At 50.1% G+C, this 16,743-nt stretch overlaps 1 protein-coding gene across 2 annotated transcripts in view; it reads left to right on the plus strand.

The window, feature by feature from the left end:
- Positions 1 to 6,233: 6,233 nt before the first annotated feature.
- TRAM2 (translocation associated membrane protein 2) overlaps positions 6,234 to 16,743 on the plus strand; it is a 77,437-nt gene continuing 66,927 nt past the window's right edge. For both annotated transcript variants that reach the window (XM_032409669.1, XM_032409668.1), the window contains exon 1: positions 6,234 to 6,440. In XM_032409669.1, the coding sequence (XP_032265560.1) occupies positions 6,321 to 6,440 (120 nt within the window). In that variant the 5' untranslated portion in view covers positions 6,234 to 6,320. The remainder of the gene's footprint in view (positions 6,441 to 16,743) is intronic.

The raw sequence follows: 16,743 nt of genomic DNA on the forward strand, positions 1-16,743 counted from the left end.
TTAATTCCACTCACTCTTACATTTAGCATATTGAATGCCTGGAGCTGATCATTTTTAACTCTCTGCTCCTCGACATGAAAACAAAATTCAGAAATAATCATGACACAGGACATGAAACAAATAATAATAAGGGCATGTTGCACTGTTTCACTGTTTTAAATTTTAAACATACATAAAAGCTGCAAGTGGTCACACAGAATGACAGAATTGAAGCCACACGTACTATTTCTTCAGCTGTAAAATCACTGTGCTGGAATTGTTTCCAATTTGTGGTTCAAATGCAAGCTTCTAAAGTACCCTTGGGCTGGAGACATGACTGGGCTGGAAACAAGCTCAGATGATTGTAGTTGGATATGAACTTACTCAAAACAAACGGGTGCATCTGAGACCCCATATATTAGGGGTTGACTGTATATATGAGAGTTACTAGGATTAACCTGCATATAGAATGCAATGCTTATCAAAACATAAATAATAAAAATGTGCTGAGTTGGAACTTACATTTTTGTTATCAAGACTCAACAACAGCTACAACGATTGCTTACAACTTAGAACCAAAAGACTTGGGTGAGGGGGGAGGTGCTTTTACCGCTAACATTGTTTAGGATTGTCATGGTGGTAATACAAAAAAGCATATCCAATTTTTAGGTACTTTTGCCATTTAAAAAATTTTTTTAAATTTTTGAAATAATTTTAGATTTGTAAGAGAGTTGTAAAAATGGGATAGAGAATCTTCATAAATCTTTCACCTTGCTTATAGAAGCGTGGTACATTTAACGAAACACGGAAATTAACACTGGTACAATGCTATTAACCACTCTACAGGCTATGTGGATTTCAGCAGTTTTCACTAATGTCCTTTTTCTGTTTCAGGGTTTAATCCAGGTTACCACATTGCATTTAGAGGTTTATCATTGTTTTAAAATTCTTTATAGATCATGCAGCTCCTTAGTGCTTGCCGCCAGGGACGACCACTCCTACAGCCCTGCCCTTTGTATACCACTGATTCCACTAAACTGCTGTGATATTGGGGGCAAGTAGCTCTGATAGCTGTGAAGCCTCATTCTTTGGCCAAAGGTGGTATTGAGTCTGATATAATATGCTGCGCTACCAGAGCACACACAGTCCACTTTGTCAAGCTGGAGACCCTTCAGCCAGACATTCCAACAGTAACTGCCAGGGGTATGACATTTGCAAGGTTCATGTTCCTTCTGCAAGAAACCAGAAAGTAAGGATGGCTTTGGACAAGAATGCTGTGTGTCCTGTGAGGCAAAGACGTGAAAATATATAGAGGAAAAAAAAATCACTATGCAGATCCTTCTGGATGCCTGCTCCACACCCATTCTCCCCATTTCCTTGCAATCAGAATTCTTATTTTATTCAAGTAAGGGGTAGCCAGATCTTCAAAGGAGGTGAGAAATTTCTGCCAGCTCTCTGAGGATGTCTCCCTGGTAAGGTTAATCCAATTATGTTAATTCCATTCACCTTGCCAATGACTGGTTTAGGAATGGGCATGGGATGCAATTCTGGCCAGTGAAGCATCAGGAGAAGTCTGGGGTTTCTGGGCAAGTTTTCTTCACTCTTCAAAATGCCCCTCTCCCTCTTGTCTGAGTTTTGGGTCTTGTTGTATGAAGGAATGAATAAAGAATGCCTGGAGCTGTTGCAGCCACTTTGTAACCATGAGGACAAATCTGAGACAAAAGCAAACAGAGAGTGGCAAAATGGGAAGATAGTGAGACCCTAGTTTTTGATGAATCATTTACTTCTGGGAATGAACTAACTTAGGACTTCTTGGTATGTGAGAAAATACATTTTCCATTTGTTGGGGATAATGGTTACATTTATACCAGCCCAGGCAACAGCATCTCTCATTCAATCATTCATTCAACCAACACTTGGTGAGAACATACTATGTGGGATTCTTATGCTTGGTGCTGTTGGAATATGAGAGCAAATGGCTAGATTCCTGCCCTGAAGGGTGACACTATCGGGGGGGGAGGGGGCGTAAAACTCATAGACAGATACACTGATTGCTGCTACCTGAGAGATGTGCATAGTACAGTGAGCATGCCTCCAGCCCAGTGCCCTGAAGACAGCTTGGCGAAGGAAGAGATACACGCTCTTTATCTTGAAGGACAGTTACCATTTTGGCAAAGGGACACGGAACAAAGGCCTTGTGAGGGGAACAAAAACATAAAGATTGGAAGCTACATGGTCTGTTCTGGAAAGAGGGGCTACTCCAATTTAGTTAAGAGTTGGTGTGGCAGAATTATCAGCAGCCATGATGGGACAGGTGGAGAGACAGACAGTATGGCCCTGATCAGTGCCACACTTTAAGAAGCCTGAAAGGCTACAGGATGGTCTAGCAAAGGGAACCCTGTGCTGACCTGCTGGTCTGAGTCCTGGTTCAGCTACCCACTAATTATGTGGCCCTTGGTCATTCAAGTGTCTCAGAAGAGCGACAACAGGCCTTGGTAATAATCGTCTTGCCTCCCTCACAGGGTTACTGTAAAGTGCAATAGAAACAGGAGAGCTAATTATTTCCTCCACCTCCAGATGTAACTATATATATATTCACCCATTCTTAGGTCCTTGCCCCAGCCTGAGGAGTTTTCCCTCTTCCCCTTATGGTTGGAGCTGTTCTCCTTGATTTCTTCAATGATCTCTAGGATTAATATTTACAGTATTTTCAGTTCCTCCTTCTCTCTCCTGTTTCTTCTCCAAACAGACTCCAATCTCCAAAAATATATGTAATTTAAAGATCCTGCCTTAGATCCTCTATATCCCCCAAGACACCATCCATTTCCCTTTTCCTCACCAAACTTCTCAAAAGAATAGACTACTTTCTCACCTCCTTTTCTCATCTTCTACCCACGGTTAAGCCCACTCCAAGGTCCAGTTAAAAATGGCTCTCAAAAAAAAAAAAAAAAGGGTGCTCTCAAAGGCCATAATGAGTGCATCGGGGGGCTTCATTTTATTCGCATCCTGCCCGATTTACCCTAGCCTTGTGAAATGCCTGTGTCCTGGCTTCCTGCACCCTGTACTTTCCTTTTTCTCATCCTCCCTTCTCAGCTCAAGGTTCCCCACCTTGGACGCTACTGCCCTCAGGCCTTTTCTCACTCAGCACACTCTCCTGGGATCGGTTACTTTTAACCTCACGGCTTGAGTAGTCCCATTGCAGATGAACCAGATACCTTTAATTCTGGGTTTCCCTCCCTAACTGCAGTCCAACTGTTTGTTGTTGTTGTTGTTGTTTTATAGATTTTATTTATTTATTTGACAGAGAGAGACACAGCGAGAGAGGGAATACAAGCAGGGGGAGTGGGAGAGGGAGAAGCAGGCTTCCCGGCCGAGCAGGGAGCCCGATGCGGGGCTCGATCCCAGGACACTGGGATCATGACCTGAGCCTAAAGCAGATGCTTAACTGACTGAGCCACCCAGGCGCCCCCACATAGTTTTTTTAATGGTGCCACCGTCATTTATGTCATCCTGGCCTTAAGTTTTGACTCCTTTAACTCTTAATAGATCTTATATTAAAGCAGTCACCAGGGGTGTCTGAGTGGCTCAGTTGGTTAAGCATGTGCCTTTGGCTCAGGGTCCTGGGATTGAGTCCCTCATCGGGCTCTTTGCTCACCAGGGAGCCTGCTTCTCCCTCTGCCTCTCTCTCTGTCTCTCATGAATAAATAAATAAAATCTTTAAAAAAAAAAAAAAAGGCAGTCACCAAATCCGGTCAAAAGGTCAGCTGGGACTGCGGTCATCTAAAGACTTGACGAGGGCTAGAGGATCTGCTTCCAAGGTGGCAAGCCTGGAAGATTAGTGCTGGTTGTTGGGAGGAGGCCTTGGTTCTTGGCCATGTGGACCTCTCCATAAAGCTGCTTGACTTCACAACATGGCAGCCGGCTTCCTCCAGAACAAGTGACCTAAGACAGAAAGGGGAAAACCAAAATGTCTTTCACGTCCTAGTCTTGGGAGTCACACACCATCACTTATGCCATATTCTATTTGTTAGAAGTGATCCACTAAGTCCAGCCCACATTCAAGAGGAGGGATTAATCGCCACTTCTTGAAGGGAGGAGTATCAAAGAATTTGAGGACATATTTTAAAACCACCACACATGGATTGTCTTATCTTTCTGTGCCTGGTAACTAGCACAGTGTTTGGCACTTAGTAGGTGCTCAATAGATGTTTCTAATGGAATGGTGTGTTAAAGGGGGAGATACTGGAGGCAGGGTATCTATGGGTAATTAGTGTGGGCCAGGTAAAGAATGGTGGGGGCGGGGGGTTGTTGGGAGGTTGTTCTGAGGTGCTGAGATTCATAGGATCCATGACTGGCTGAGGGGTTGGGAAGAGGTCTGTCTGGGGTTGAAGATGGTTTTGAAACTAGGACTTAGAGATTGGCTGGGATGGCTGAAGTAGGCATCTAGTGTTTCCTCCATGGGGTTGTAAGGTAATGAATATCAAACCATGTATCTAAGAACGCTTTGTCTAACTGTTCAATTGCATTTGAAAGGACTCAGGGCTGGCAATCATCAGTATGAGCACTAAGCTATCCCCTTTACTTTAGGTTTCTCATTTACAAACCTGGAGGTTATAATCCCTAACTATCTCCTAGGACTTTTGGCCTGAATACAGGCCGAGGTTGGCAATATCCCACTTTATGCAAGAAATTCCCACCACGATATCCTCTACAAATGGTCATGGGGAAACACGAGGAAAGTATTAGGTTGAACCATCTGAAATGCTGGTATTCTAATTTTGACCTACAGAGAAACTGATGGCATAAGGGTTCAACCTGACAGATGTGGCTGCCGTTTGAAAATAGGAACACCTTTTCACAGGTGGAAAATTAAGATGCTCTGGAGTTCTTGATCTTTCTACTCCTCATGAAACTCGGGTCCAACTTTAAGAAAGGTCAGTCTTGAAGTTAAGTGTTTAGTCCAATATAGGCAATATTTTCCCATTTCCTGAAGCCAGATAAATTAAAGACCAAAGACTGTATCTAAATACTGATGAGTGAAGAAACTTCAGATGTAAAATTTATCTAGGAAGTCAAGGTAAGTCCAGTCTCAATCACATTTCCCACACCGTGCCATGTTTAAGAAATCATATTTACTTAAAAGTGAAATAACTCTGGACCTAATGAAAAGGAGAATAGGAATTAAATAGTTCTTTGTTCATTTTGCATTTTCGTACATCTAGAAAGTGATTAGTTGACTCCTTCATTACTGGTAGGCATAAATCCAATATTTGCCTATATAAATTAATTTGTTAAAAATACATTTTGTCCTTTCCAGGAGTATTTTAAAACTTAATATTAAATAGAAACTTTACATGAGACAGTGCCTTCTTTTTTTCTTCTTCAGATCAATTAATATTTAAGGCAGACTCTGGGTAAGACGTGTATAACTGATAGTAGCACAAAAGTCTCAGAAGTTAGCAAAACTGCACCCATCCATCCACTCCCCTCACTGGAATACAGGGGCCCCCGGGGCAGGTCTTTTTTGTTTGTTTGCTGCGTATTCCCAGCCATCTGAACCGTGCCTAGGTCACTGCAAGCTCTCAATAAACACTCGGTTGACCGGAGGTTCATTGATCATCCGTGCCTGGCGCTGCGGCCAGCAAGAAGGCCCGCCGGCAGCTCCCCTCCCTCCACCGAACCTGCGCTGCTCTCGGCCCCGCAAGCCCGGGAGTATTCGGCTACCCGGCCCACCCCGCCCTCGGCCGGGCCGCGGCCTCCCCGGCCCTTCCCTTCCCGCGGAGGAAGGAGCGGGCGCCGAGAAGTGGGAAACCCGGGCCCACTTCCTGTCCCGGCAAGGCCGGGCGTCAGCGCCCCCCGCGGCCTGCTCCCTGCGCGCGGCAGGCGGCCGGGCCGCAGCAGCGAGAATGCGGCGGGGCTCGGCGACGGCGGCGGCGGCGGCGGCCCGGGCCGCGGGCGCGGGGCCAGGGGACCCGAGCCGCGCTCGCCGCCCCGCGCGCCGGCCCCGCCCCGCTCCCCCCTACCCAGGTCCCCTCCGACCCCGCGCGTCCCGGCGGCCAGAGGGTTAAGCGCGCGGGGGGCGGGGCCGCAGCGAGGCCGGCGCGCCGAGTGCGGGCCGCGGGTGGGGAGGGGGCTGCGGCCGGGGGCGGTTCCGGGCGGCTGGGGCGGGGGCGGGCGGAGGAAGGGGGCGGGCCCCAGAAGTTGTTCGGCGCTAGGCCGGCGGGCGGGAGGGCGAGCGGGGCAGCGGGCCGGCGGGCGGACCGGGCCGGGGCTGGAGAAGTTTGCGCGGCGGCTCGAGAGCGCAGGGTGCTGGCCCCGCCGGCCGCTGCGCGCCCGCTGCCATGGCTTTCCGCAGGAGGACGAAAAGTTACCCGCTTTTCAGCCAGGAGTTCGTCATCCACAACCATGCGGACATCGGCTTCTGCTTGGTGCTCTGCGTCCTCATCGGGCTTATGTTCGAGGTGAGCGAGACTGGGGAGGGGGTGCCCCCTCTCGTGCGTCGCCCGGCGTAGCCCTGCAGGTCCTGCGGGTCCTCGTCCGAGCCAGGGCGCCTGGCTGCCATGTACGCTCTCTGCACCCCGGCTTTGTGCACTCTGCGCCCCCTTGGCCTCCTGGTCATCCCGGACGCCACCCCTCAGCTCTGCGGCCGCGCCAGCCTTGCCCTGCTCTGCCGCCCCCTTGAGCACCCACACTATCCTGCAGCGCTCTCTGCAGCCCTGGATCCTAAGCCTGGCCTCGAACCAACCGCAGCGCTGCCACCCTGGCCCGACCAGTGGGGTTTCCTTTCTGGTGTCCGGGAGCCAAGCCCGGAGACTCCCAGACCCACGGTCATTGCACAATTCCCCCTCCCAAGCGGTGGCTGCCAGCTCCTCTGGGCTTTTCCAGCGGGAGGGACCCTGACTCTTTTCCACGTCCCACCTGGTTTTCCAGGTCTCATGCATCCTCACCTCTGGAACGTGCCCAGGGTGTTCACGTATGGCCCTGACCCTGTCCCAGTGCCCTTCTGCCATCCTCCCCCCCTCCTTTTTTTTGCCCTTGCCGAAAAGGCCAGGTTTCATATACTCTTTATTATCCTGAGGACTGTCCCTTTAGATCCATCTGTGGTGGAGCCAGAGCTTCTCCCCTGTTACAGGGGCAAGGAGAGGGACAGGGATATTCTCTGCTTTTAGGGGAAAGATGATTCTCTCAGAGCTGTGGGGGACAGGGGGTGGAGAGGATGGGGTCCGACCACGGACAGCAGTGCCCTGGTGTAGGCCTCACCAAGCAGAGTTTTAGTAAGCCTGCTGGGGGTCAGAATCCAAGGGAATGACTGACTACTCGGGAGAGGGAGAAAAATGTGATATCCAAAGTGGGAAGAACTGGAAGAAAGTTGAGTATAGGGCTTACTCTGGTATATCTTGTCTCAAGAGTGAGATTGTGTGAGTGACACTCCCCTCACTCTCACTCACTCTCCTTTGAGGCGTGCCTGGTCCTCCCTGCTGGGTAGTGTTGCTTATCTGCATTCTCAGGGATGGGTTAGGAAGCTGTAACCATTTATAAACGGCCTTGGAGATGGAGGATTCCTAGTGTGGCTAATTTCTCCTTCAGTGTCCCTCTCTCTCTGGGTTCCTTGTGTCCCCTCTGTGGATGACAAGGGTTCTATTTGGGCCTGAAGCGGCCCTTAGGCTGGGGACATTTTCGTTGTGGTGAGTCAGGGTTGGATGTGTGAATGCGTCCTTGGCTGGCCTTCGGGGTCTGTAGGAAATAAACCTGGGACCAGGATTGGGGTCTGCACTCCAGCTTTTGTTAGGGCTCCTGCCCTTCAGTCCCTCCCTCCTTCCTTCCCCCACCTCCACAGCTCTCATGGCATATTCACCCAGACTTTGTCAAGCCAGGGCCGACCCTGGGTCCCCGTCTCTGCCCTGTCACTAGTCCGGACTGAAAAATTGACTGCAGCCTCAGTTTCCCCTTGGCTAAAGAGGTTAGTAAAACCTGTCTTCCTCACAAGGTTATTGGAAGGTTCAACTGAGATCATGTAAGCAATAAGAGCCAGAACGGATTCCACAAATGTGAAAACGCGTCGCTTGTTGCCGAAGCCCCGTTCCTATTGATCATAGTACTAGTTTTAATGAAATAAGAATTTTGTTTTGTGCAGCCCATACCCTCAGTATCTATTTGCTGTCCTCCGTTCTAAGAGGCCTCCCAATGCCGTGTCACCAGTCTTGGAGGGTGTGGTTGGACAGACACACGTGACAGCTGTAGACCTCATAGGCACACTCTCTTCAGCCGGCGGGTCTCTCGCATAGCCTTGTGCCTCTCTGCTGCGTTCCGGGCAGTTGCTAAGGCTCGTGGCTCTGTGGGTTTTATCGTTGCTTCAAAGAGCTGCTTAGGGTTTGAGCTCCGTACCTCCTTCCCTCTCCTGCCTTCAGCCTTGTGGAAAGTCCTTTGCATGAAACCTGGGACTTTGTGGGAGTTGAAAAGTGCTAGGAGCCCTTACTCCCACTCCCTGACAGAAGAGGAAGGTCCAGGATGGAGGAAATAACAAAAATGCCTTCCCCGGTTCCCCGTCTTGGGATTGGCTGGGGGAATGTGGAAAGGGCCCTGGCCGAAATGCCCTGCAGACTGACTCCCTCTTCCCGCCACCCTCTATCTGCAGAAGCTTAGACCTGCAACGGTTGGGCTTACAGGGCAGGGCACCTCTTCTAGAAGGGGCCTCGGAGGTACATTGTGGGATTGTCGGCGTATGCTGGTATGTGAGAGAGAGGGCCATGCCCAAACTCCCTTCTGAAGGACACGTGTTCTGCTGTGTTCGGCACGTAGGTCCTCGTTGTCTATGCCTGACGACTGACTCCGAGGAGGTAGAAGAGAGAGTCAGGTTTTTGGAGCTCTGCTCTCCCTACCAGAAGAGCAGAAATAACTCGGTTGGTCCTAGGGACCTCAGGGAGACACCTGTGGGCATCTTCACATTTGGGGTAAAGCCGGGGGTGGCTCCTCATAACCCAGCACAGGACTTACTGGATACATCTACTAAGGGTCTTCTGGGTTCTCCCCTGGAGATGTGGTGTATATGTAGGGATGCATGTGGGAGGGGGGGCAGTCCAGCCCTTAACAAGCTTTTTCCTAGAAGTGAGAATAGAAGGAGGTGGCAAGGGAAGGGGGACACAGGGAGAGAGGACGTCAGGCTCTTGGGTTTCTAATTTGGGCAGGGCTAGAGTTCCTTCATTCAGAAGCTGAGTCAGGAAAACCCATTTAGGATTCTTGCCACAAAGAATGACTCTCCTGGCCACTCCTCCCTCGGGGTCCCCCGCCCAGCCCCTGCCTATGAGCTGGACCCCTCTGCCCCCACCCCAGGCCACCGCAGCCCTGGCATCCTGACTGGTCTCCATCTCACCTGTGCCTTACCCTTCCCCAACTCACCCTCAGCTCGCCAGCATTTTGGGGGACCTTAATCCCCCCCCTCTCCGGGGACCCTAGGACTTTAGTTCTATCCTCTGGGAGAGGCTGACTCCAAATTTCCTCCCTGGGGATCGCTGCCTTTGGGGAACACACATGAAAGTGCCCCTCCCTCCTCCTTCTGGTTTAGTTTTGGGTCGTCCTAAAATTCCGTCTCCCATTTCCAAGGCAGAGGGCAGGTTCTTCGCCCTGCACCCAGGTTTTCTTTCCATTCCGCAAGGCTGTTTGGAATAGAGCTGTTCTGTGTAGCCACAGCACTTGGCTAAAAAATGTCAGGAATGTGGAGCTTTATTTTTTTCCCCCTCCTTCCCTTCCAGCTTTCTCTTTCTTAACTCTGCTTTCGGGGGAGTTGGTGCAAGTGGGAGTTTTCTACCCAGCGGCTTGGGTCTTCAGTCCTGGCTGCGGTGGAGTCGGCCTGACCCTCCTTCGGGGTGTGGGCCGCCAGCTGGGGGGTGTGTGCGTGCGTCAGACCTGAAAGCAGCCTTCCCCTCCCCTTTCCCTTTGCTTTCCAGTGGCCTGTTCAGTGCCACGTTTCAAACTGAAACAGGCAGGGGAAGAGGAAAACCCTCTCATTAGTGAATGGAGAATGAGAAAAAGGCGGCGGGGGTGAAGGGGGGGGGAGCATCGAACAGAGAGGAAGCAATTATACATTACCTCTAAAATGTCATTTTGAAACAGAAACTTTTTTGTTGGTTTTAAAGCTCATTTGCAGGCTCTGCTGGTTCTGTGGCAAGGAAATGTGTCTAAAATTCTAGGCCTGTCATTTGTAGGTTCAGTTCCCAGTTTGGTCTGCGATGACTTAAGGGTTCAGGACCCAGAGACCTTTTCCAATGGTGGCTGGGTTTGCTTCTTTTGGAAGTAGCTGTGGTAGGGCTACCTTCTTCCCTCTTCCTGACGCCGTGATTGACTTGCCGGGATGATGTGTCTTCGGTGTATACAATGGGAGTCCTGTTAGTACTGGGGCGCCGTGGCACCTGTTTACATCCTCCCAGACATACAGATCGGCATTATAACCCGAAGCCAGGCTGCCGCTCCTGTCTATTAGCATTGTGAAACAGTTCTGCTTCTGTTGTGTTTCTGTGAAGGAGAGGTTCGTAAATGGCGCAGACCTGCATCTGGGCACACTGGTTATTTCTTTGACTACCTTCTAATGCGTGTTTGAAGATGTTTCTCCGCCAGCTTTTACAGCTTTTTTTACAGCTTTGACTTTATGCATCATCCTCTCTAGGCTCTGACATCATCCTTCAGTGGTGTTTCGGAGAAATTAGCCCAGGGAAACTGAGAAGGGTGACTTACTCTCTTGGGTGCCCTTGTTCTGTGGTTGGATTTCTACACACATTGCTCAGTGATCAGAGCAACAGAGCAGAAACTGGGAGCTAGTTTTTCTCCTGGTCAAGCCTCAAGTGTTAAGCCTCGCCTGTGAGACATAATGGCCCATCAGCTATCCCTGTGTCTTCCCTTGGCCAAAATGTGATATCCAGAAAGGTGGCGTTGATCCCTTAGTGAGTTTTTGACCCTTACTTCAGGATGAAGACTGAGACCTGTAAATATACCTGGCACTGTGCCCGGCCCATGAGCGCTTGATCGATGGTCTCAACGACCATGCCGATCGCTGCTGTTCTTGGCTTCATTGCTGGGTCTTGCCTGCACACCTTCCACCACCACACTGGCTCGTGGGGCACCGGGGTTGCGTTTCATTTTAGATGTGACGTGTGTTGCCATGAGACTTGGCCCCCACGTTTTCCATTGCTGGCCATTTTGCTCACCAAAGGGGATTTTTGCTCGACACTGGGTCCCTCTTTTCCCCAGGGCGCCTGGGGGACAGCTGCTCTTGCGAGAACATCTGTTTTCTCTCTGACATCCCGCTCATTAGAACCAGGGCTGTGGGTCTCTGGGCGGCCCCTGTCAGCTGTGTGGAGGGGTCAGAACCATGAGGAGACCGCCGCGCACGCTAAGTAGGTGCCACTTTTCTCTCGCTCGCTCCGTTGTCTGAGCCCTCGGTTGCCGGTTGGTTTCTCGGGGGCACTGTCCGGACCAGTCACAACAGAGCTCCTCAGTCCTGACTGTTTGTAGAGTACATGTGTTGCTATGGTGAAAACTTCACTCTGGCAGGCATGAGCTCCCTTTTGATCTGCTTGGTCGTGGGCAGGGGCCCCAGAAATCACTCCGTGGCAGAGCTGATGGACCTCCCGTTCCCACCCTGGTAAATGACGAAGCCAGAGGCTTGATAAGACCGGATTAGAGTTCCCAAACGACAGAAGTGCTTTCTAATCAGCGAGAGCGCTCTGAGCAGGCTTTGGTGGGAAACTGCCCCGATGCTATCTCTTCACCTTTTCATCCCGCGCTGCGTATCTGGTATCCATTGGTACCTCATGGTTAAAGAAAGGGGTGGGGGGAAAAAGGAAAAGAAAACGGTAAAACTACTACCATGGCTCCTGATGCAGCCCTTCTTATTTCACAAGCCGGCCTTTATCTTTTACCCAGTCCGTTGCTCTGCCTTGATTTACCTCCGCTGTCTCAAGTGTCCCACGGTAGAGGAGAACCCAACCCAGCCTCGTCACAGCTGGTTGGCGTTGCGAGTTCACTGCGTGGTTTAAAGAGCTTTGCAGGCAGCTCTTCTGGCCAGTGTAGGTTCCCACAGCGTTCCTTGCTTTTCAGCCGAGGAAGTGGAGCCCGATTGTGGGGGTTGGGGGTGATCTGAGGCCCCTGAAGCCCTCTGGTGCATTTGCGGGAGCCCAGGGTTAGGTGAGGCGCTGCTCCGTGGCTCTCCGCCTGAGCCACGTTGCCTCTTGACGGCTTCCCTCATTTGTCTTGAGGGGTTGGCAACACTTTCCATCTGTGAAATGCTTTCCTAGCCTCACCCTGTAATCTGGATGGTTTATGGGGGTTGTCATACCCATCCAGAGCCTGGCTTCCAGAGGAGAGACTTGGCCAAGGACCATTCCCTCCGAGTTAGAGTCGGAGCCAAAATAAGAATTCAGCAACGTCTGGCTCCCATTTAGAGCTCAGCCCTAACGCTTCCATGAACAGGGGAGTCTATGGAATGTAGCCACAGGCTGCTTTATTTTTCTTTGTCTGAGTGGAATCTGTTTATTACCCAGAAGTAATGTCTGCAGGTCATTGTTCCACTTGGAGGCTTTTCTGCCTGGGACAGTCACGGAAACTCGCATCTCCCCGAGAGGGACCACAGAGAAGGACCCTCACGTGTGGACCACATGTGAGCATAGGCGAACGGGCAGGGGCTTCACCTACCGTGAAAGTTACTGCCTGTTGTTCGCCGACATCTGGGTAAGCGGAGCTACCTCTGGCTGTTCTGTTTTCCCTGCCCTTATCCTCAAGTTGATATTGTGGCCATAGCTCAAGGGCATATCTTTGCTTCGCATTTCACCAGCTGAAGGGCTAGGGGGAAACCTAGAAGCCACCTACTATGTTTATAGAAAAGGAAAATAAGCCTCCCAGAGGTTGGGAGATTTGCCCGGGACAGTGAGAGGGAATTTTTGGCAAATGTGGGGCTTGAACCTACATCTTCTGACTCAAGTCTAGGGAATTTTCTACACGTCTGCCTGCTGGAATTCTCGATGCTACCTTTGAATGCAAGGGTATGTGAGGAAGCGTTGCAATTGATATATCTTTCTTAAGTGTGCTACGTTCGTTAATTTGGCAGCTGCTTATTGAATTCCTGCCGTAGGCCTGTGTTGAGCTCTGAGAATGCAGATGAATAAGGTGGGGCCCTTGTCCTCAGAGAGGTCACGTGATGCGTGGTAGCTTGAAGCTGGTAAACTATTTGTGGAGGGGAATCAGGTCTTGAACTTGATGTAAGTGGCAGGTGCAGCTTACAAACAGACTGTTGGGCCTCAACCTCAAACCACCGCTGTTGGTGGAAGGGGGTGGTTTATTGAGACCCAACACCCTGAGTGTGGGGTTGTCAGTCGTTGGAGGACAAGAGCGGTGGTCATTTAGGAACTTGTGAGGAACAGCTGGTACTCTTGTACTTTATAGCTTTGACCAAAGGCTGGGCATATGTGTGTGCACACACGTGCATGCCCGTGTACAGATGTGATTTCTAGTACTAGGTGGTCTTATTTATTTATTTTTTTAAGATTTATTTACTTAGAGAGAGAGCGCGAGCAAGCGTGTGAGTCGAGGCAGAGGGAGAGGGAGAATCTCAAGCAGACTCTCTGCTGAGCGTGGAACTTAATCCCAGGACCCTGAGATCTCGACCTGAGCCTAAATCGAGTCAGATGCTTAACCAACTGAGCCAACCAGGCGCCCCTAGGAGGTCTTTATTAATTGAGGTTAAGAGAACTCTTCCAAGAGCGCCTGGGTGGCTCAGTCGTTAAGCGTCTGCCTTCGGCTCAGGTCATGATCCCAGGGTCCTGGGATCGAGCCCCGCATCGGGCTCCCTGCTCCGCGGGGAGCCTGCTTCTCCCTCTCCCACTCCCCCTGCTTGTGTTCCCTCTCTCGCTGTGTCTCTCTCTGTCAAATAAATAAATAAAATTAAAAAAATAAAAAGAACTCTTCCATATGATTTCTTGAGATTTTTACCATCAAACTCCAGCATGATCTGAAATGTTCCTTTTGGGTTAATGGAGGTGATGATCATACCTGGGGTAAGAAGGACATAATACTCTGAGCCTCAATTGCCCTGTCTTTGAAGTAGGGTGAGGATTTCTTCATAAAGCTCCTGAAGTTTGCAAAAGCAGAGTATTTTTTTTTTTACTTTATTTATTCATTTAGGATTTCTTCATAAAGCTCCTGAAGTTTGCAAAAGCAGAGTATTTTTTTTTTACTTTATTTATTCATTTTATTATTTTTTTTAGTAGGCTCTATGCCCAACATGGAGCTCGAACTCATGACTTGGAGATCAAGAGTCTCATGCTCTACTGGCTGAGCCAGCCAGGTGCCTCAGGGCAGAGTATTATTAATCAGTTTGTTCCTTCATTTTTATTATAAAGGTGTAGATACTCTCTTCTTACAGAGAGTTTTTTTTTTTTTAATTTTTATTTACTTATTTGAGAGAGAGAGAATGAGAGAGAGCACATGAGAGGGGTTAGGGTCAGAGGGAGAAGCAGACTCTCTGCCGAGCAGGGAGCCCGATGCGGGACTCGATCCCGGGACTCCAGGATCATGACCTGAGCCGAAGGCAGTCACTTAACCAACTGAGCCACCCAGGCGCCCTATGGAGAGTTTTAAAAAGAGACTTTTTAGTGTCCCAACCCAATAGGAAGATTTCTGTGACTTTTGGGGAGGCAGAAGGGTGTGCCTACTTCAAGACAAAAGATAGAGATGTGATTGCCGCTCCCCACCCCCCCCCCACCCCCCGCCCCATTTGCTTTGAAGAATGCACAGGATCATACTGGTTAGTCAGCAAGTGTTTACAGTCTGGTCTGTGTGCCTGGTACAGTGTGGGATCTGCCAAAAGACAGCGTTGAGAGTTGGTAAGAATGTGGCTTAAGGCTTAGAGGTAGCAGGGATGTATTACAGGCTCCTTTCCTGAATGTGCAGAGCAGTCTGGGGGCTCCTGACCTGAAGGAGCAATCCTGGGGTAAGCGGGCCTCCCCTGCAGCAATTCCTGGAGTCCTGCAGGAAATCACCAGGCTTGCTTCACAATGCCTGGTTTCCTGCTGAGCATTGCTTGGAACTTGGAGCAGAATTGAACTTTTCAGACCCAACACTTCTTGAGTTTAGAGCGTGTGTAGTTTGTAGTCTGACTTTGCACTGGATCAACTTTTGACCTCTTGGGCAAGGAATCACTTGTTCATATGGATTTTGTGACTGTTGCCCCGAAGGTAGAAAGGAATGATTGTTAGCTGTTTTTTTTTTTTTTTTTTTTTAGTTGCAGTTTGCCCTCTGGTTTGGCATGAAGTGTGAACACATGCTCCTCTTCCAGATTCCTCGAGGCTTGAGTCCTGACCCGGGCATGGAAGCGCGTGGTGGCGGGGATCGGGAACTAAGACCTGGTGGCCTGGATTCTCCCTGGGGCTCTGCTGTTAAATAGCTACGTGGCCCATGCAAGCCCCTCGGCTCTCTGGGCCCCACTTGCTTGCTGTTGTGTGTCTCGGTCATGCCATTTCCACGTGGTTACACAGAACAGGGCTGGGGAATGTGTATACGACTTAAATTGCCAGTCAGAATAGGGTGGGTAGGGAAGGAGGCACCTTCCCCCCAACCACATAGGTTTAGGATTAGTCAGACTAAAGTTGTGCCTCCATTGGGTTAAGCCGTCTCTACTTCTAATCTTGTTTTCATTTCTTATTTGAGTTGAAAATCAGGTTCTAGCCTAAATTTGGGTTTGACGTGGAACCCGTGTTGGGGAAGGAGAAAATCCTCCTATTAGAAAGGAATCATCTGGGGTTGGGGGAGAGGGTAGGCTTTGTTTGTGACTTTCACGCCAAAGGCCCTGTGGCCTCTCCGAGGCTGCCCAGGGGGCTGGGGAAGAGCAAGAAGAGGGGCCCATGTCTTCTGCCCTGCCCTGTGGGTTTTACCATTCTGGTCCTCTTGAGTGTCCTCTGGGGCCCTGGGCTCGAGCAGATCTTCGTACTCAGTGATGAGCTTGTCACATACACATGGACATTCATCTGTGGCTTATTTATTTATTTTTCTCAGATCAGTAGAGTGAACCTAGTGTCTGGAACCTGACCTGTGATCTGCCACTCTCATCCCCAAGCCCCCAACAGTGCTCTCAAGGCTTTGCCCGGCCAACTACAGCCACTCCTTCTGCGAGCCCCCCCTTCATGTGGAAGCCTCTTCCACCACTCTGACCAAAGCAGGCTTTCTTCCTCAAACTTAGGATAGTGAATTAAAACCAGCGCAGGGTGGAGAAGAGGTTGTGAGAGAGGCCGCAGGACTTCTTGACCTTCTTCTAGCGCCTAGCTTCAAGTATGAGTTACTCATGCTGTCTCTTGTTGGAAGCATCCGTGTTTGGCTCACCAAAAGTAGTCCACACTTGTGGACACACTTGTGTCCACATCCGGCAGGCCACCAGCCACGTGCGGCTGTTCCGACTCACCAACATGGAAGGAAATAAAAAGTTCAGTTCCTCAGTCACACTGGCCACAGTTCACATCTCAGTAGCGCAGATAGAGATAGAGCATTTCCGTCACCGCAGAGAGTTCTGGTGGACCACACCGGGGCACACGTTGCTTTCCGAGGGCTTGTTTCTGTTTGTTTTTGTAGTAGTAAGCAGTATCTTGTGGTGTGGTTCTGTGGGGGAACCGTTAGAGGCCCCGAATCACCGTGGCTAAGGTCAGGGTTCTACCTCTGGTTCTATTCTGGTTTGCCACGTCCTTGCCGTGTCCTCTGGGTAAGTGGTTTCACCTCTCTGTGCTGTAG

This window comes from Phoca vitulina, unplaced genomic scaffold, assembly GCF_004348235.1.
Source record: "Phoca vitulina isolate PV1807 unplaced genomic scaffold, GSC_HSeal_1.0 scaffold11, whole genome shotgun sequence".
Lineage (NCBI taxonomy): Eukaryota > Metazoa > Chordata > Mammalia > Carnivora > Phocidae > Phoca > Phoca vitulina.